The sequence below is a fragment of the Pagrus major genome, chromosome 2 (assembly GCF_040436345.1).
Source record: "Pagrus major chromosome 2, Pma_NU_1.0".
NCBI lineage: Eukaryota > Metazoa > Chordata > Actinopteri > Spariformes > Sparidae > Pagrus > Pagrus major.
Genome location: NC_133216.1, coordinates 19,852,077 through 19,872,687, shown reverse-complemented (window position 1 = coordinate 19,872,687; position 20,611 = coordinate 19,852,077). Strand labels below are relative to the sequence as shown.

Here is a 20,611-nt window from a genome sequence, read left to right as displayed (position 1 = left end):
ATATAAACAGTATTACAAAGCTCATTTGAAATTGATCACTTGTTCATACCCCCTCTCCATTCACCCCCATTACACTCGCACCTGTCGTTGACTCAGCTCCACCGACACACACACACACACACTCTCAGACCCTCGGGGCAGAGTATCCCCCTCAGTTTCCAGGCGAGCAGCTCTTAAACAAGCTCGGCCTAGTTGAACTGTGACCTCCGCACAGAACATGCCCTTGGGGTAACTCCACCATCACAGGATGTGTGTGTCTTTGTCAGTATGTATGTGTGTGTGTGTGTGTGTGAGAGCATGTGTGTTTGTGCACTCAAGCCTCCATTTCATGAATTAAAATATTCATATATTCATGTGTGCTTTTATCCTTTTGTTTAAATTTGTTCACATCTGTTTGAGTTTTAACTTGGTGGACATTTGTAGCTTTTATGCTGATACCTTTTTGATCTAAAAACACTCAATTTTTTGGATCAAACACCCTGACCACCATCACAATACACACACACACAAGCTAGTATTAATGTCTTGTTTATGTTTATGATGGATGGTGCATTCAAAGCTCTGTCTGCCCGTCTCACCCCTGCGTCTGTGTACGCTTAAACAAATCACTTCGTCTAACTCGATCAAATGTTCTGCAGACGCATTTTTGAATTAAAAAGGTAAGAAAATTCACAAAGCAGAGACATTTGTTTTAAGACAATTGCATTAAAGACTGGGTGGGGTTGTTCCACGTCGGGGTTGGCGCCACCATCACGGCCAATAGCAATCATGGCATCATAGGCTTTGAATCACAAACACATTACTGTCCATGTGCATGTGTGATTCTGTGTGAATGGTTGCTTAATTACAGACTTTTATGCACATTTTTAATATAGGTTTGATTATTCTTGACAAATCTTATTTCATTTCCTTTTTGTAGCCTCCTATCCACCTTTTTTTTAACATCATCACAAAAATATCTTATAAACTGCGACAGCTTCAGGACATCTATGAGGATTTGGGTGTGATTGTGCATCTTCCCCTCATGTATGTGTGCATCGTCTCCTCTACCTTGTTATTTCCCCTGTGTTTGTGTGCGTCCGTGTTACTCTACTAGCCGTGGATTTGCTCTTTTGGCCTTCGCCGGCCCTCGTCTCACATCTCCATCCATCACAGTCTCCAGGCCCACCCTCGGGCCTCTCCTTGGCCCACAGTCCCTCGCACTACCTGCCGAAGCTCTCTAGCTCCTCCCCAGGCTCCACATCAGGCCCGTGGCCAGGGGCACTCGGTAATGGACGGCTCCGTAGGTGGTAGGAGGCCAGAGGAGACACACATGCTCACAGACGCACACAATACAGATACAAGGACACACTCACACACGCACAAAGAGCAGCAGGGGCTCTCTCCCACCAGCTGCAGTGAAAGAGAGGGAGGAGGAAATAGGAAAGAGGAGGGGACTCCTAATAGGCATAACTAAAGCACTCCTAATGAAGGGATCCTGTGTGTGTGTGTGTGTGTGTGTGTGTGTGTGTGTGTGTGTGTGTGTGTGTGTGTGTGTGTGTGTGTGTGTGTGTGTGTGTGTGTGTGTGTGAATGTTCAGCTGTGGTGTGTGTGTGTGTGTGTCTGTGTGAGTGTCGTTAGAGTTGATCCTGTTATAAAGTGCTATGGCCCAGAGGGTTGGCCTGATATTAAAGCCCTAAATGATGCTATTTATTATGTCCTCTGTGTGTGTGTGTGTGTGTGTGTGTGTGTGTGTGTGTGTGTGTGTGTTTTATTGCTTTCCTCCCTCATGTTTTTGGTGGGTGGATGGAGGGGGTTAGCGGTGTTTTGTTGTCAGGATCGATAGCTTCGTGAGCAGGTCACAAAATTTAAGGGTTTATCGATAATCATCACAGTGATTATTAGTCTCTGTGGTCAGTGCTCGGAGCAATAGGAACGACTAGCACCTGTATTGATTACATACACTGTTACAGTATTCTGAGTGAAGCTCACTCAGAAAAACTTCAGATGGGTCCTCTGGTTCTTAATGTACCTTTCAACATCCTGTCGTACAGCGCGGTGGTCACTAATATGGTTGTCCACGTCATGTTCATTTTTGGTGCAAATATCTGCCCTCGTCAGCTGAAAGGGTACAGGGGAAACCTCCATCGATAGACCTGGTTTGAATATATTCTTAGGAGTTAGGAGTTTTGCTAGTGATTCATTTTAATCATTTAACAGAGATTTCCATGTATTCACTGCTGACGCATCATTAGAATTACACATTTTATGTCTCCAATGAGTTTGCTCTATGATTTAACGCTTCCTCTCAGGAGTGTCACTCGTTTCTTGAATTGCATTACGTCCTCAGACTGGCTCGCTAAAGCTTGTTGCACAGTGAGTCTAGTCACAAAACCCACTTGAAATAAGGCTTCAGTAAATCCATGAAGAACAGAAGTGTTGCATTGTGTTTATCACTGTGACAAAGCGCTGATTCTACTGAAACTAGGGGTGTCGCAATATATCGATATTGAAAAGTGAAATACTGATATCGTGTCACTAATGCTCATATCATATTATCGTGTGAATGATCCAGCACAGATTTTAGGCTTTGTGGATCTTTCGTTTATCAGTTCATCCATTTGCGTTTTCACTATTCATTCAGTGTAATTGTTTGTTTTTTTGGTTATTTTTTTACACTTACGGTTTCAGACTCTCTCTCCACCAAGACACAAAACACACAGTAAACAAAGTTAAAGATGAATGTGACTGATAGCATTTTATTTCTAATTTTCCATAGAGATTGTGATTATATAGTTATGGTGAATTTGTTTTTCTGCGATAATCGTGTAGTGAAAATCTGATATTGTGACGGCCCCAACTGAAACAATCACTTTTTATGAATTCAGAGCAAAAAGCTTGAGTGTTTGTGGCCTTTATTGGTTAGTATGGGAGTTCAACATTTCTCTATACTGGTGCTAAGTTGGTGCCAAGTTGGTGCCAAATGTCTTGTCAATAAAATAGTAAAGGATATTATTAAATATTATATGTATTATTTTTACTATACTGGAATCAGAGTGCCACGGATTTTCCCTTCTTGTTGACATTCGTTAAGCTGCTAGACTCCATACTCATGGAGTGTGACATTTTAAAAAAAGACTCCAGTTCTGTCCTTTGGACCGAGTTTCAGGACAAGGGAGTGTTTGTTACTTGGTGTTCTGGACCTGGAGGTGGGCATGTGTTGGCTGAATCTACTGTAGACCTAAGCTGCATATTTGTATTTGTATGTGGTGTGATGGCTGTCATGTTGTGTCCTTACAGAAGGAGTGCTTTCCATCCTAAAAAAAAAAATCCTTTCAAGTATATGTACTGCATTTTCGTTGTAGGCTAAATGATGGAAATCTTCAATTGTTCATGTGGAGGCACGTGTGTGTTGGTGACTCTGGCCTGAGAGCGATGGCACAGGTCAGGGCAGAAGGCACTGCTAACTGCTCCACTGACAAGCCGGCCACTGTCCAGTCCTGGCACACTTCACCCGTGCTGTGACATTATGTTTTTTTAAAGATGATCCGTTTAACAAAGATTTCCTCCATTTGACCCCTCCTGCTGTGTGGAAGTGTGTGTTCTTATGTCTCAAAAAGGCCCCCAACCTGAAACAACCTGCAGTGTGTATAGATTGTATAATAGTCCCGGATGTTGCTGTGAGGGTGTAGGGGTCAAAGAGTGTGTTATTGGCACGCGTTGCAGATATGGAACCCCCTACAGGGTCATTGCGGGGCCCTCCTGCTTCACTGCAGTTAGTCTCAGTGACCCCTGAACCATGTGACCTCTCACCCCGAACCCCTACTCTCTGGATCGACGCGTTGACCCTCCTGCTGAGGTGCTGTGTGCACATTCTTATTGTAAAAGATGAAGATTATTTAAGATGATTTTACAAGTGTCTACAAACACTATTTTTCTAATGTTAAAACTGTTGATTCGTTTGTGTTTATCATACAGGTGCCAACCCCCTGCAGACCAATGGTTTGGGACACACAGCACGGGCCTACGCTAAGGAGGGAGACGTGAGCACAGTGCTGCAGGAGTGGGAGGGCAAGGTACGACACACTCATCACACTCATACAGACACAAACACTAATTTCATTGTTCTTCCATACAAGCTGTGCAGAATGTTTTGCAATTAAAACAGCATCAGTTTCCATGCACACACACACACACACACAATGTTTTGATACTGTAGCTGTTTCCTGCAGCCTGGTCTGAATGACTCGGCACAATTCACTCTGCAGACATCTGTGTCATTTAGTTGCCTTCATGCACACAAACACACACTCCTCAGGAGGTCTGTGTGTGTCTGGTGACTGAGTGACAGGTGCTATTGAGGATGAGAGATGTGAAAGATGGTAGAGGTTAACTGGGGTTAAAAACACGTGCTGAAGTTGGATTATCTATCAACTTTATATAGATTTTTGTCTTATGGGACGAGATATAATCCGGACTTGTCTTTGTAATTTTGTGATTAAGTTTAAATGTTTATTTTTTTACCTTGATTTTATCATCATTTTACATTGAAATTACAATAGTCAGTGCACGCAGCCAAGACAGACGGTGCTGAAGTTGTAATATTTATTAATACACAGGTTTTTTCAAGAAGAGACCTTTACTCAACATACATTGATGCAATAGTCATCATTCACTTTCTCAATTAATGTTTCCAGTTGTCTCCAAAATATTGTCACATTATTAATATCAAGGTATTTGGTCTAAAATGCAGTGATAAAATAATGTATTTCCTATTGACATCCCCTAAAATTCATGTCAGGTTGGTCAGATGAATCGGCATGCACATTCTGCACAAATAAGGGCATGTACATCACCACAAACACCAAAAAATACACTAAGAATGCTGTAGGTAAACTGCAAAATACTATTTCTTTTTTTATAGTTTTTGTTTTTCTGGTTGTTTAAATATGATTTAAATTGGGAAGTCTGATTGAGGCTTAGTCAGGTTTATAAATGTTACACAATCAGCTGAGCAAAGGGACTCCTCTCTGCTGAGCTTTTGGTATTTCACAGGGGTTAAGTACTAGAAGAGGGGTCTGCTGTTTTCTTAAATAAAACTTGAGTTATCCGTAGTTATCCACCAGCTTGACAGCAGGCCAGAGCTAAGCAAGATGGAGAGAGAGAATAAACAGCCTGCCTCCACTGCAGGGTGAAAAGCTGGAGTCTGAGGAGACAAAGAGAAGAGGATGAATGAGTCATGGGGTGGCTAAAGAAAGAAATAGAGGGGGAGTGAGTGTAAAAATGAGGGGGGCGAAAAGATTTCGGAGAAGAGAGATCAAGTCAGCAGAAAAGAGGAGATGGGGTTAGAGGAGAGAAGGCTGATGGAGGTAGAAGAAGGTGTAAAGTGGATAACTGCTGGGAAATGGGAGGGAAATTTTTGGATGAAGTTGGAGGAAGAGAGTGTAGGGAGAAGTAGAGAATAGAAAATATGTTAGATCATTTTAAAAGTTTCACTCCAAGGGTTTAAAAAATGTGATACCTAATTTAACAAAACGATTGTTGATTGATTATGGAAAATGAAATCATTTCAAGTAATAAAAATCATCTGCAAAATCACTGCATCAAAACTTAAAACGAATAATGTATTGATAGACTACATTTTTAACAATATTCACATTTGTTTAAAGCCCAACAGAGGTTGCTGTAAAATTATTGAACAGACATGTTTCTTTTAAGCAAAATGCTAGAAGAAAGTCACATAACTGAAATGTTTTACAGGGTACAGGATATTTTTGTTTGTTTGTCTACGAGGCGCGTGCAAACATCATGGGTTTTTTTATGACATAGCTAAAGCATTTCCTGTTTGGACAAATTAAGATATTAAGATGAATGGTTCCAACTGCTTTGAACGACAATTTCCTGGATCTTAAGGGTCCAGTCAGGTCAATTTTGTTGATATAGCCACAAATCACAAATATCCCTCAAAGGGTTTTACAATCTGTATAACATGCCACACTGTCTATCCTCAGAACGCTGATTCGGTTAAGGTTAAAAAAAAAAAAAAACGAGGAACAGCTGTATAATTACGTCAAGAAGGGATTCTGAGTTAGACGCTTTCAGACACATCTATGCACAACAGTTCAAGAGTGTGTTTGGCCACTCACTCCTTCCTGGTTTTAGTGCATGTGTGGTGGGGATGAAGTGGAAAAGGTGACAATAAAAAGATAGAGGAGTAACTCTTCAATATGTCCTCCATGTTTTTTTTCCTTGAGAGTATTTTTCTTACTCTGCTGCTTTCCCCCCTGAAATATCTCGCTTCTCTTCCTGATTCATTCGCTGTCTTATCTGTTTTCTTTGTATGTTTGTCTTTTTTTTTTTTTCTTCCTCCCATCTAGTTCCAGGAGGCGCAGGCTCGGCGTGAGGCGGAGGAGAGGAGGAGGTTCCCCCTGGAGAGGAGGCTGAAGGAGCATATCATTGGACAGGAGGGGGCCATCAATACTGTGGCCTCAGGTAAACACACACACACACACTCAGGTGAAAAGGTAGACACACATTTAGCGAAAGGGATGCTCACACCCCAACAAACAAGTGCACGTAATGAAATGATTGAAGCCACAGCCTCGTCCTCCTCTTCTTCTGTTTTTCTTTCTTTTCAGTGTGTTTCTGTTTTCCTCTCTCCTGCTCTCCTCCCTTCCCTCCTGCAGTAGGCGGGTTCAGACAGACCGGCGGAGGCTGTAATTGGTTAATTGTGATGAATGAGCTGTCAGTCAGGCATACACAGGTGCTGTGTGCATGTGAGTGTGTGTTTGTGTGTGACAGCTGAAGAGGCCAGGCTTGGAGCCGCCAGTTAACACGATTACAGAGAGAGGAGACATACTACAGACCCCCCACCTCCTCTTTCTGCTTTCCCCCTCTCGGTCTCTCTTCTCTCTCTTCTCCATCTCTCTCTCTCTCTCTCTCTCTCTCTCTCTCTCTCTCTCTCTCTCTCTCTCTCTCTCTCTCTCTCTCTCTCTCCCTTTACCCCCTCGATGCTCATCACACCCACTCTTTCTCCTTCGCCCTTCTGTCCGTTCCTACTTTCACTTCGTCGGCCTCCACTTTCTGCATCTTTCCATCATCGTTCCTCCGTGCTCCGCTCCTCGACATGCACAGAGACGGGAATGGGCAGGCAAAAGGCAAAGTGACGGGGACAGGAAGAGAAAAATGGATGAGACAAGGGTAAAACAGATGGGGGCAATGGGAGACAAAAAAGAGACAGGAACACTGATGGGAGAAGATAGCAGAGAAGTAGCTGAGAAGCAGAAAGCTCTGAGCATTGACAGAAAGACGAAGAGAGCGAGTGTAATGCATGGAGAAGAGGAGGGAGGATGAGTTAGAGCACAATAACACAGCAGACAGTAAAGAGCTGATATTACACCAGGCATCCATGGAGGCCATGTATTGATCCGCAGATGTGTGTGTGTGTGTGTGTGTGTGTGTGTGTGTGTGTGTGTGTGTGTGTGTGTGTGTGTGTGTGTGTGTGTGTGTGTGTGTGTGTGTGTGTGTGTGTGTTCAGAAAGGGTTTTGCAGTGAAGAAAGAGGCTGTTGTGTATTATTTTTATGATCTTGGACAGATTTGTGAAAATAATCAACTCACTCCCAAAGCTAGAAGCAGATATTGTAAGCTGTTTTCATGAGAGCAAAGACTGCAGAGTTTATAACCAACAGGAGAACAACTTGGATTTTTGGTTCAAGACTTCATCAAAAAAACTTGAGATAATAACATTTCCATAAAGACAAACTATAGATTGAGCTGCGTTTACAAGTGTCAGTGTAGCTTTGTTGGGAGTCAATGAAGGAGGAGAGAATCGTGGGACTTGTAGTCTTTGGCAAGGTGATGAATGATTGTTGTTATCATGGCAAATTGTCCTGAAAGCCATAGAAGACATTGGCACAGTGATAAAGGAGCAGCTTATTGATCTTTGAGAAGTATTACAGTGAATATATCACTCTCTCTCTCTCTCTCTCTCTCTCTCACACATACACACACACACTCTGAAAGCAAGCAGGAGAACACATGGAGGCAGACATCTGCAAAGATATTTACAAAAACACACATTGTCTACTGTATATTCATACTTATGTTGTTTGCTATTTTTATCAAAGGTGAGCCGAGCAGGAATCAGCCAAAGAGCCAGAGAGGGGAAGTCGAGATTTAGAGATGAGGAGATGGGAAGAGAGGAAGGGATACGCTGCAGATAAGGAGGCAACAAATGAGAAAGGGATGTAGAGATAAAGAGCTGAACATGACCAGGTTATGTCATCGCAGAAGCAACACACAGTCATACAGTAGTAAAAAAAAGTCTGTGAGTGAAAATGTTTCCATTTCCATTAATTTGTTCCTTATTTCTATTAATCATTTTGTCTGTAAAATGTCAGAAAATAGTGACAGGGGCGTCCCCTCAATTGTAGTCAGAGACCTTTGTCACATGTCATTCTTTCTCCCTGTTTCCTGTCTGGCTTTACTGTTATCCTTGTTTGTTTTTTTTAAAGCAAATATTTCCCAAAACCCAAGATGATGGATGCCTTGAAATTGCTTTTTTTTGTTGACTAGCTGTCCAAAATTAGATATTCACCAATAACAGTGATATACATTTTTTAAAAATGAGACAAAAGAAAGTAAATCTTCACATTTGAGAAGCAGGTAGTGGCAAATATTTCGCCTTTTTTTCTTCTAGGTTATGGCAGAGTTATGCTCTCTATCGAGTGCTATTCTAGTTTATAATTCAATATGTCATGCTGGATGTTCTGATTGTTGTTATTTATTTATTTATTTATTTATTTACTTACCTACTTATTTCTTCATTTGTTTGTTTATTCGTTTGTTTGTTTGTTTGTTGTTATTTGTTACATTTGGTGTGCTGTCATGTCTCCAAAAAGGCTGTTTCCACCTGAACTCCTCATGATGAACAGTGGGCCAGCAGCAAGATACACAACCACACACACACACACACACACACACACACACACACACACACACACACACACACACACACACACACACACACACAGGAAGGAGGTTAGATTGATCCAGGTTTAGCTCTCAGGGCTAAGAGTTATTGAAGAGAATCATCCCTCTGTAATCATGTTAGAGCCAACCAGACCTGCCCAATACACAATGCTATGACTCTGTGTGTGTGTGTGTGTGTGTGTGTGTGTGTGTGTGTGTGTGTGTGTGTGTGTGTGTGTATGCATGTGGGAGAGAGTGAGAGTAAGCTTTCATTTGTTTTGTTCCTCCTTCCTTTCCTCGTTGTTGTCAGGGTCCTCTGAGAAATGTCAATGTGCCCTTCTGTCAAAGTCGCTCTCAATCAGCTAAAACACACACAAACACACAGAAGGTTACGCTGTCATTCACACAGCCGTTGATAAAGCAGACGGAGCTTTGGAGCCCCTCTTGTCACTATTCATCTCCGTGTCCATCTCTGACACGCTCGTTTGTTTCTCTACCTCGTCCTCCGTCTCCTTATCTCCATCACTCCTCTCTCTTTCCCCTCTTTATCTCCCTCTACATCCTTACTCCTCTTTCCTCTCCTTATCTCTGCTCCTCCTGCTGCTTCCCTCTCTGCTGCACCATCTCACCATCTCTCTGCCTTCCTCGTTCTGCTTCTCTTGCCAAGCATCTGTTCTTTATGATTATCAGCTATTAGTAGCTAGTTTAGCACTCAGATCTCATGTCTGTCGTGAAGTCTTTTAGCTTCACTGCATCACACACGGAGCCTCAAAGCTGCAGCAGGTTGGTAAAAGATGCTTTGTTGTTGGACACACTTTTGCTGTTGCAGAAAGTTGAATCCTGCTGTTCTCCTGCCTGTTTTCTTGTTCCAGCTGGACTCGATGTTGTGCCAAGAAATTGACACCCCTGAGAGGCATTTTTTAAGCTCATTATATCAAACAGTGTTGCTAACTGTACGACATTTATGCTGAGAACTTGTGTATCCTGAGGAACAATTGGCCAGAAGTTGTAAAGCCAAAGACTGAATGAACAGGATTTCAAGATGTCAAAGACTTTTAGGACCCATGTTTTAAGTTTTTTAATTTACAATCCAGAGGTTAAGTTGTCCAAAAAAAAAGCGAAAGACAGGCCTAGTGTGAGAGAGAGGAGGGCAAGGTTTATGTGTTGTGGCTCTGTCAGGCTAAGAAAAATTGGCCTGTAGTGGCAGTATCAACATGGCCAACGATGAAAATTGTAATTAAAAATTGGACACTTTTATGTCGATAAAACGACCATATTATACTCATAATTTTACTAATCGTTTGGATGTTCTTGTCATAGCTCCTAACAAAAACACAAACAATTCTTTATAAGATATAAGACACGCTTTATTGTCCCCATGAGGACATTTTTATTGCTTCATACAGCTACAACAATATGTGATTGACAATACAGCGTAGACAGTGGTACCCAAAACACAATAAGTTATATACACTAAAATAAACAGATGTAAACTATTGCACAAGCCCTGTGAGGTGAGAACGTTTTTTTTTTTTTTAAATGAGGTAGTAATCATAAAAACTGTAAGACCATCCTAGCCTATAAACTATATTAAAGTTAACCTGTTTTTTTGTTGAGTAGTGTCATGAACTTTGGAGGGATTGAATATTTTGTGTTTAAAATATTCAAATCTCTGAAACAAAAACACAGAATTACAGTATGTTGTGTTTACAGTGGAGATGATACAAGTCCCTCAGATGGACAAATAGAAATGGTGAGAGCGAACATTTGTCATTTATTACCTAAAAATGACCCAACAAAATGTTACATGTATTATTGTGCTGGATGTACAGTACTGTAAGAAAATGATACCATGTAAAGGTTGTAAAGAAATGTTATAAAAGCTCTGCAGCAGTAATGTGGATATAATGACTAAGTGGGTAAAGGCAAGTAATAAAAAAAGTAGAGCAGTCTGGTAGGTTCAGAAAATACATCACTTTACTGTAATGCAGCCTTTAAAACCAGGAAAAGACAACACGATATCCAAAATCTAAGACATTATATAGTCTCATATGGCAATAATGATATAATATTGCTATGTTGCTGAGCCCTAAGGCCACTATCCGTTGTACTGCAAGGTATGGTGGTGGATGCACAGCTCGTAAAGGGAACTGTCATCAAGATTTAAATGCTAACTTTCATTAATGATCCAATCAGAATACATCCATCTGTTTTTTATACCCACTTATCAATGTGAGGGCTGGAGCCAGCAGCTCCTCGAGATACAGAACAGTGTGAACAGGTTTCCAGTCAATCTCGAGGCCAACACTGAGACCAGAAAAATGGAAAACAGCCAGAAAGAACATGAAGACAACACATAGAAGTGGATTGGAGTCAAACCCAGGGCCTTTCTGCTCAAGGCAGCCATGCTAACCAATAATCTACTGAGCCACTGTGCTCGTTTTGATTCTGTTGGCAAACCCCTGCTCACCTATCGCTCTGGTTTTTGGCCTCTCAACAGAGTTTGTGCTGGTGTCTGCTTCTTCGTCGAGTGGCTGAAACCACGGCCAAATACACTCTTTCCTCCCCTCCGACCCACCTCATCATCTTGTCTTTGTGTATGTGTGTGAGTGTGGTTGCTGGGGTGATGGCAGGGTTGGGTAGGCACTCCTCTTTAAGCAAGCGTGTGTGTCTGTGTGTGTGTGTGAGGCTGCGATCCATGCTAAACTGATTTCGCCATGGCCGCGCCAGGGAGGCTAACACAATTACTGCTGGCTAATGGCCCCACTGACTGAGGGGGGAAGAGAGGCATCGTGGGTAGCTTTTCTGGAGGTCTCTCATCTTGCTCTCTTGCTCTGTTTTCTCTCTTCTTTCTGCTTTTTTTTCCACCAAATGTCTCTGACCCTTTTCTCATCCCTGCTCTCTCACTCTTTTATCATAGTTTCTGGGATACCCGTCACCCTCAGGTCAACTCGGTTCAGTTGGGTGAAACTTAGCGAGCAAAGAAAAGTCAACAAATGCAAATGAGTGAAATAATAGTCCTCCTTTTCTCTGTCCCTCTGTAGCCATCAGGAGGAAGGAGAACGGTTGGTACGATGAAGAGCATCCTCTCGTGTTCCTCTTCCTCGGCTCATCAGGAATTGGTAAATTACTCTCAAATCTTTCACACCCAGCACCTCCCCACTAGTTTGATCTCATCAAGTGATGGCAAAACAAACCTCTTCAGTTTCCTTTAAAAGTAGCTGCCAAAATAAACAGAACACTTGAGTAAGTGAAGTTCCTGAAATTTGTTGAATGGGGCGTCTTTTCCACCTGCCAGTCTGCTGATTTCAAAAGAAACCGAATACACAAGACTACAAAAGCACGTGTTACATTGTAAATCACAAATTAGAGAAACTCCAGATAGTATTCTGTTAATGAGTTTGTCTCCAAGGTATCTTAATTTACTGTGTAGTAAGGCTAAGAATATTATATTGCGATTATTTTTGGATATTGGATTGGATATTAAGCTTGCGATGTGATTCCAAATTGTATCAATTGAATTGATACATTGTAAGAAATTAGTTTTTGCTAGATCTTCATGAATCAGTGAACGTACATATTAGCGTCATGTAACCATGGAAAACGCAGGTTCCGGTTAAATGACAGAACACCCCGGAAATCGCACCCCAAATTTTGCCCCACCCACAACGACTCTGATTGGCTCATTGGTTTCTCAATCAACTAGTAATCTACAAAGATGTTCACAGACATAAACAGTCACTACGTTTACATGATGATAGAAAAAGTTGGACTATTGTGTTAGTCCGACTTAAACCGGACTTTTAAAGTCTGTGTAAACATGTTAGTGTTTATGCGGTTGGAAGTTGATTTTCTCTTTCATGTATAAGCCTTAGTCGGACCTGAACTGGTCTTGGCGTTCTGCGCATACACTACAGTCCCCGCACCGGGCATTGACCCAGAAGACGGCCATTGCATAAATCCATAGCAGGAAGCCGGGAACTTTGTACTAAAAGTAAAGCGTAGAGTACGTACAAAATGTACAGCGGTGAAAAGTCATCCGTGTTTTTACGTTTTGTTGTGCAGCCCGTTTGCCGCTTCTTAACTTGTTTGGTATGTTACGTAATAGGTCAACCAGATGAAGGTCCAGTAGCACCTAGCTAAAACGGTACATATCGCCACCTACCGTGGTGGAGTCGGACATACTTCCGTCAATAAATCGATTCTCCCCTGGTGCTTGTTTGGTGGGACAATGGCAGTAGTCCAATTAAATGGCCTAATCGAGCTATGACCGACTAAACTCGACTTAAGTGTGCATGGAAAGGTAGTGAGTGAGTGTACAGCATGTCAAGTCAACTGAAGTCAATACAAAGTCCAAAAAAAGCAAAAGCACATTTATAAAAGCAGTTAATGGTTCAGAAGTAAAAGTGGGAAACTTGATTTTAGGATCAATCAAAACATTTTTATATTGATCAGTATTTGCTCTGTAAAGCTCCATCCATGTCAGCTCCAGGTACACCAGCTGTCAAAAACAGCTGATTGCACACAAACTCTTTGTGACCCGACACAGCAGAGAGTGAACAGATCTCACAGCAACACTAACAATACAACAACAGCCAGCAGTTTCAATTAATGATATCCACTGGGGATGAATTGAGACTGTCGAAACTCAGTCTGGACCTTTGTGCTACGACAGAGCCACACAGACACGCCTCTACACATGCGTTTCATACACTGTAGGACACTGTACAACATGTCCGAATAAAATACAGGGTGTTTTTTTTAGTAAAACATTGAATGTGAATTGTTCTTTAGAGCGACTGTGTACCACAGCGTTTTAGATCAACTCTATCAGCAGATGTTCAATATTAAAGGGCATCTTGAGTTAAGAGAAAAGCTCAAATGTTCTCAAACAGCAGCAAGATGAAGAAGTGTGAGTGTGCGTGTCTGTGTGTTAGAGTGGAGGGATATTGAGGGCCAGATAGACGGCTAAAAAAGAGGAAGATGGTGAAATGACAGGCCAGAGAGATAGATGAAGGAGAGACGGTGTTCATATTCTCTGTTGCCTTTAGCGACAAGCAGTGGCCATGAGACATCAATATTAAACACAGCAACAAGACACAGGCGCACACACAGACTCTCTCTCGCTCTCACACACACACATCATATGCATACCAAACACAAGACATCAATATCATATATGAGCATTTATATGCAGAATATTTTACTGACAAACATAATGTGAGCTGCTTCTGGAGAGCAGGAGATGATTGAAGGCTTTGCAGAGGGCGAGGCACCGGGGGTTTAGACCAGCGCGTAAAGAAGGACAGAGTGTGTTTCTGTCTGAAATGAGTCTGTTTGTTTTCCAGAGTTACTAAAATCTTTGCATTCCCATGTATTTTTAAAAAGGCAAATAATTAAATGGAGGAAGCTCCTGTTTGAAATTGAATAATTAAATGATGTGTCTGTCGCAGGAAAGACAGAGTTGGCAAAACAGGTGGCTCGCTACATGCACAAGGACATCAAAAAGGTATGACACACACACACACACACGTGGAAAAAGGGTCTTCTCACAGATATAAAACAGACATTTAATTTAGTGAAGAAATGACAGAGAATTCAATTTGTGTCGGTTTCCATGGTAACTATCAGTACCACACTTTCAACTCAATAATACACACTGAGACAGTAGTGTGTCGTGACCCTTGGGGAGGTTAACCTGTCTTGTGATTGCAGGGTTTCATCCGTATGGACATGTCCGAGTTCCAGGAAAAACACGAGGTAAGACGCCTTTCACCTGTTCCAAATACGGGAGTGTGAAGTCAGGAAGCAGCCAGAGTGTTTTGATAGAGTCACACACACTGTGTTGAATGTGTCGCTCTAACAGAGATTCATTCATTTCAAGTGAGAGTGTCTGTTATAGTTGCATCACTCTGCTGCAATGACGCATTGGATTCATTCTGTTTATGTACTAATGGAAGTCATAATGGAAGCATAAACCAAAATTAATGTTGTTTTTTTACCCTTTTCTGCTCTTCTTTGTCAAACTTTGGTGATGAATAGATTTAATCAGTGAATCAGAGTTGTGTTATGTTACATTCGAGAACCACATCAAGTCTCCCCACCTCAGTATTTTAATTAAGTGTTAACTTTTTTGATTGTTCGCCCCCTCTCTTGTCTCTCAGGTGGCCAAATTCATCGGCTCCCCGCCGGGATACGTGGGACATGAGGAAGGAGGTCAGCTGACCAAGCTGCTGAAGGCGTGTCCCAACGCTGTTGTCCTGTTTGATGAAGTAGACAAGGCCCATCCTGATGTTCTAACGATCATGCTGCAGCTCTTTGACGAGGTGTGTATACAGACACAAACACAAACAACTTCTTGAAGTTCTATTCTTCTGGTGTTGTAACTTTAATGAATTGATCTCTCTCTCAGGGTCGCCTCACAGACGGTAAGGGGAAGACTATCGAATGTAAAGACGCCATCTTCATCATGACGTCTAATGTAGCAAGTGATGACATCGCTCAGCACGCGCTGCAGCTTCGACAGGAAGCAGAAGAGGTCAGCCGCAGAAAGCTGGCCGACAACCTCAGTGAGAGAAACACACCAACACGTACATACTAATACATGTAAACACAAACTAGATGATGCACATGGAAATAACTTTGCCAGCCATCACGTAGCCAAAGGTCAAGTAAATAAAATCAAAAGTGACATTAATATCAATGATGTGCTTTTCTCCAGAGGATGTACAGAAAAGTGACGACATCAAAATCTCCCGACAGTTTAAAGAATCTGTTATTCGACCGATCCTGAAGGTAAAAAAAAAAAATACACACCGATTATAAAAAAAAACAAACAAACCTTGAATCTTGTAGTTTAACTGTTTGCTGTTCTGCACTGTTTCACTGTAACTGGCCTGAGTGGCTTTGTTTGTTAATTCTTTGGTTCCTGCGCAGGCTCATTTCCGGAGGGACGAGTTTCTAGGCCGGATCAATGAAATTGTATACTTCCTGCCGTTCTGTCACTCAGAGCTGCTACAGCTGGTCAGCAAAGAGCTCAACTTCTGGGCCAAGAAGGTACGCAGCACTGTGTGTATATCACAATGTACACATTATGTTATCCTTTAAAAAACTGTTAACTGGCGATCCAGAATGCCTAGTGGATTATGGCCGATATGAACAATATTTTTTTTGTTAACTGCTGTTTGTGAATTTATACAAAATCTGCACTATTCACTCTACCAGCCTCTGTGCTGTTCATTAATGAAACAAACCCCTGACCATGTTTTATAGTATTTGTAGTGTTTGATGGAGCTGGTATCGCCACTGATTTCCTGCTTCGATTTAGAGATATTTCGGTCATAATACCAATTATGCTTGGATATAAAAGAGATTCTGAGAAAACTAATGCTGTAAAACCATTACAAGGAACCCATTAATCTGATGCATTATAGAAAATAGCAATATTTAAATTAAGTAATGAATTAACTGGTCTTGGTTATAATCTGACTCTGGGTTAGGGTAATTTTTGCATGTAATTATTGAACATGCTGCATGAAAATAATGTAAAAAAACAAAAAAAAACATTCCTGTTTTAAACAATCTTCATGGCCATTAGAGTATAGGTTTCTGAGATTATAGGTGCATCTGAATGCATCATGAAGCCCTTGTCTCTGTGCTTTGTGAAACTCATGTTTCGTAAATATTTTATTTACATGATTGTACCCACCAGTGTGGCGGATAGCATTCAGAGATTTATTCACCAAACAGAATATCCACCACATTTGCAATTGGCTGGTGTTGATTTCAGACCAGCATCTACTGGTAATTGTTAAAAGATTGATCTCAGGATTGTATAAATCAGGAATCATATTTAAAAACCCAGCCCTATTGTTTTTAGAGTTACAATCCAAACAAACGAGTCACATTATTGTTTAATTCTGTGCTGTTTCAGATAAGAGACGAGCACAACAGCATGCTAAACAAAGCCTCTCTGTGTGTATCTGCGGGAAGGATTCTTCTCAGCACCCTGCATTTATATCACGGGTGTCCTCCGCTGGGACTAGAAGGCCCCACTTCGTCCTGCAGCCGCTGAGCTGTGCAGGAACACACACACAGATCAATATTATGTGCCACTACTACTCACTATAATGTGATTACAGTGTTTAACATGTGGAGCCTTCATCAATATTTAATTATTAATATTACAGCTGCTGTCCTGATGGCCGACATCGGCCCTGCAGGCAACTGATAGGGTCCTGACTCATGACTCTCACTCAGTGCATCCGTCTTTTGTCTTGTGTACGTTGCTGTGTGTAGTGTGTATTTGTGTGTTTATCTGTTTGTTAGTGTCTCTGTTGTGTTTCAGTGTGCATGTCTGTATTTGAAATCTCATTATTACAGAACCCTCATGAGCCATTTGTTTGTCACTCACTTATATTAAATCAATTAAATGTTTAGCTATCATTATCAGTATTAGTAGTGTTGTAATATTAGAGTTTATGTCTCTGGAGTAAAACATGGCATTGTATTTATTGAAGGGAGTGTTTACATCAGGAGCTAAATGAGCAGCTCTATTGACTGGAGTTTGATTAAAGCGCATTAAGGGCCTGTTGATTAGCGCTGGCAGACATGCTGCGTGACAGTATCTCCTCTCTGCTTTGGCATTTGTCTCCTCCTTGCAATCTCGTTACTCATTATTCTCCTCGATACGTCTCCGCCACCATCCTCTCTTTCTGATTGGACTGTTGATGATGCTCTTGTCACCGACACACCCAGTTAACCTCTTCTTTTCTTTCTCACTATTTTCCCTTTTTTCCCCTCTTTCTCATTAGGCCAAGCAACGCCATGACATCACTCTTCAGTGGGACCGCCCAGTTCTGGACCTGTTGGCGGGCGGGTATAACATGCATTACGGAGCACGCTCCATCAAACATGAGGTAACACCCAGACTGCCACACCAGGGTGTCACAAGGCTTTAATTATATTAACTATACTATAATACAGTCTTTTTTTTCTAGAAGTCTGGAAGTCTTGCTTTAGTCGTGTCAAACATCTTTTTGATCAGTTATTATAAGATTTTACTGACCAGTTTCAGTACTGACATCTGGAGACACAACAAGTCTGCTAGATGAGCTTTGCTGCAGACCAGGAACCAGCAACCAGGAAGTGCCTCTGAATGTTCTCATGTCTACATTTACAGACTTATAGTTTGCGTAATTAAATTAATGTTGAAAAAGCCATGTCAACACAACCATTGATTTCACAATGGTGTTGGTGAGTAAAATGTAAAACTGACAGCAGTGTTGGCTAAAATGTATTGGCTAAGACATCACGTTGGGTTTTTGGGGATTATTCACCTATTTCTCACATTTTATAGTGTAACTGAATAGAAAAAGGAGGTTGAGCTTCAACAATGAGATTCTTTGTGAAGTGCTGGACGCAAAAAGTCCAGTGAGCAAATTCCCAAAAATCAAGAAAGGGCCACGCATCTCAAATTCCCAAGTTGGGGAGGACAAAATACTCACATCACAGTGATAATAATTGTGATATAAGCCAAATAATCTAGTGAAATGTTAGTATTTCGTCCTCCCTGACTTGGAACTTCGAGATGTGCTGCCCTGTCATGTTTTGGGGGAATTTTAATTTTAGTCTGATGTTTGTTCAAAAAATAGCCTTTCAGTCTGTAGATATTTGATCAATCATGAGGGTTTGCAGATTAATATCGGCACATCGTCAGTATGGACCGATAAAGGCTTAAAAATATCAACATTTTTGTCGATATGTTTACGCTGCCCTTATGCACACACAGCGCAAACCAACCAACCACGTGGTTTTCTTATTTTGCCCAGTAAATGTGCACATTTTTTAAAAAAAAGCACTGTATGTCTGCATCTGCCAGTTATAGGTGTAAATGATACCACCTTAATTCCACTACCAGAGAAATGTAATGTTCTCAGCAATTATGTGGAAAAAAATAGTTTGAAAATATTGGATACCTGCCAAAAGTCCAGTATCGCGCCTCCTTTCTGTCATAAATATTTCAGTCCTATCAGCAGAGAACAATGACCAGTAATGAGAAATTAGAAAATCTTCAATATCAGCGCACATGTTAAAGGAAGCTAGCAGCAAAGCTGTAGAAAGCAATAATAGTCAATTAATTCATGACTGAAATATTCAAAGTGCAAAATAGGAAAACTACAGTGAATAATCTGAGACAATGGGCCAAACAACTTCTACATCACCGTATGAAAACCATCATACTGCATTAAAAACCAGTGTCTACACTCTGCCTAACTAACCAACCTCGTCACTGATCCCTCAGGTTGAGCGGCGGGTCGTCAACCAGTTAGCCGCAGCGTACGAGCAGGAGCTTCTGCCCAAAGGCTGCACCCTGCGCCTGTCTGTCCAATCAGAGGACCAGGAGGAGCGGAGTGCGCCCAGTCTGCGCCTGGAGGTGGTCGGAGAGGACAGCTCATCGAGAACACTGGACATCCGTCCACCGCTTAGCCCTGAACACTGACACAGAAACACAGAGGATATATCAGATATTTATGCACACATGTACACTTTAAACTCACAATATCATCATCTTCGTCATCATCATCATCATCAGCGTCAGGAAGATGGATGGTTTCTAGATGGATGTTACCAATAAAAATACCTCTGTCTAACACATCACTGTCTCTGTTTCAGTACACACATGCAGTAAAAACATGCCAACTTTTACACAACATGCAGTACACAATCTGCCAACAGCGTGCTGTAAAATTAGAACTACTAGACCATAAAATGAATCTTACAACAGACTTTCATATCAGAAGGGAAAGGACTAAAAGCGTCAGATAGTGGTTGTATGAGTAGCATAGAGGCTTCAGCGTGCCTGAACAGCTTCATCATCATCATCATCATCAAACATCTCATCATCAGTCAATTGAAGCCATCTTATTAGCTGATGAAAAGCTTTGCTGCATTATTTTGTAGTAGAAGCAACTTAGCTGTGATGTAGTGATACATTAACGTCCAATTTATGTTGTAGAACACTGAAAACAGCCAAAATATTTAATATGTATTAAAGATATATGTACGTTAAGTTAATAGTAGTTAATAGTGGTATATTGAACGATTTTGTAGTCATGGGGGATGTCAAATGGAAAAAAATCTAAATGGACAATTGGAAAATGTCAACTAGTAGAAGTCATTTGTTTTATTGGTTTATTAATAATTATCCAAAATCAATGAACATTGAAATAAATAACAATAAGGCAATAGATTAAAAGGAAACTAAAAATAAATTAAAATATTGAACGAAAAGGTTTAGCCTTAAGCTTTAGCTTATTATACCTACAATTTTAACATAGCATAGCAACTAGCATCAAAACTCATCTCTTATATACCAGGTAATCTGATTTAAAGGTGTGATATGTAAGAATTTTAATTTTAAGCTTTCAAAGAATAAATTATTAGCAGAATGTGATGAACAGTTCTGACCAAATGTCAAAGACAATGTTTTGTGTTGCAGAGATATCTATTGAGGTTAGCATGCTAACCAGCTAGCCCAAGCTACTTTGTACCTCAAGAAGTGGTAGTCGGATAGTAAGCAAGACTCCCCCGAGTCAGCTAAAAGGCGGCAATGTGCATAATTGAGCTAACTAGCTAACAACAGCTACAGTCAGCAGTTAC

The 20,611-nt window shown here is 41.1% G+C and overlaps 1 protein-coding gene across 1 annotated transcript in view; it reads left to right on the top strand.

Moving 5' to 3' along the window:
• Positions 1–19,606, top strand: part of clpb (ClpB family mitochondrial disaggregase) — a 35,708-nt gene extending 16,102 nt beyond the window's left edge. The window contains exons 6-16 of the mRNA XM_073484842.1: positions 3,958–4,055; positions 6,357–6,471; positions 11,995–12,072; positions 14,404–14,459; positions 14,666–14,710; positions 15,115–15,276; positions 15,363–15,519; positions 15,672–15,745; positions 15,887–16,006; positions 17,764–17,868; positions 19,254–19,606. Of these exons, the coding sequence (XP_073340943.1) occupies positions 3,958–4,055; positions 6,357–6,471; positions 11,995–12,072; positions 14,404–14,459; positions 14,666–14,710; positions 15,115–15,276; positions 15,363–15,519; positions 15,672–15,745; positions 15,887–16,006; positions 17,764–17,868; positions 19,254–19,451 (1,208 nt within the window). The 3' untranslated portion in view covers positions 19,452–19,606. The remainder of the gene's footprint in view (positions 1–3,957; positions 4,056–6,356; positions 6,472–11,994; positions 12,073–14,403; positions 14,460–14,665; positions 14,711–15,114; positions 15,277–15,362; positions 15,520–15,671; positions 15,746–15,886; positions 16,007–17,763; positions 17,869–19,253) is intronic.
• Positions 19,607–20,611: the final 1,005 nt, after the last annotated feature.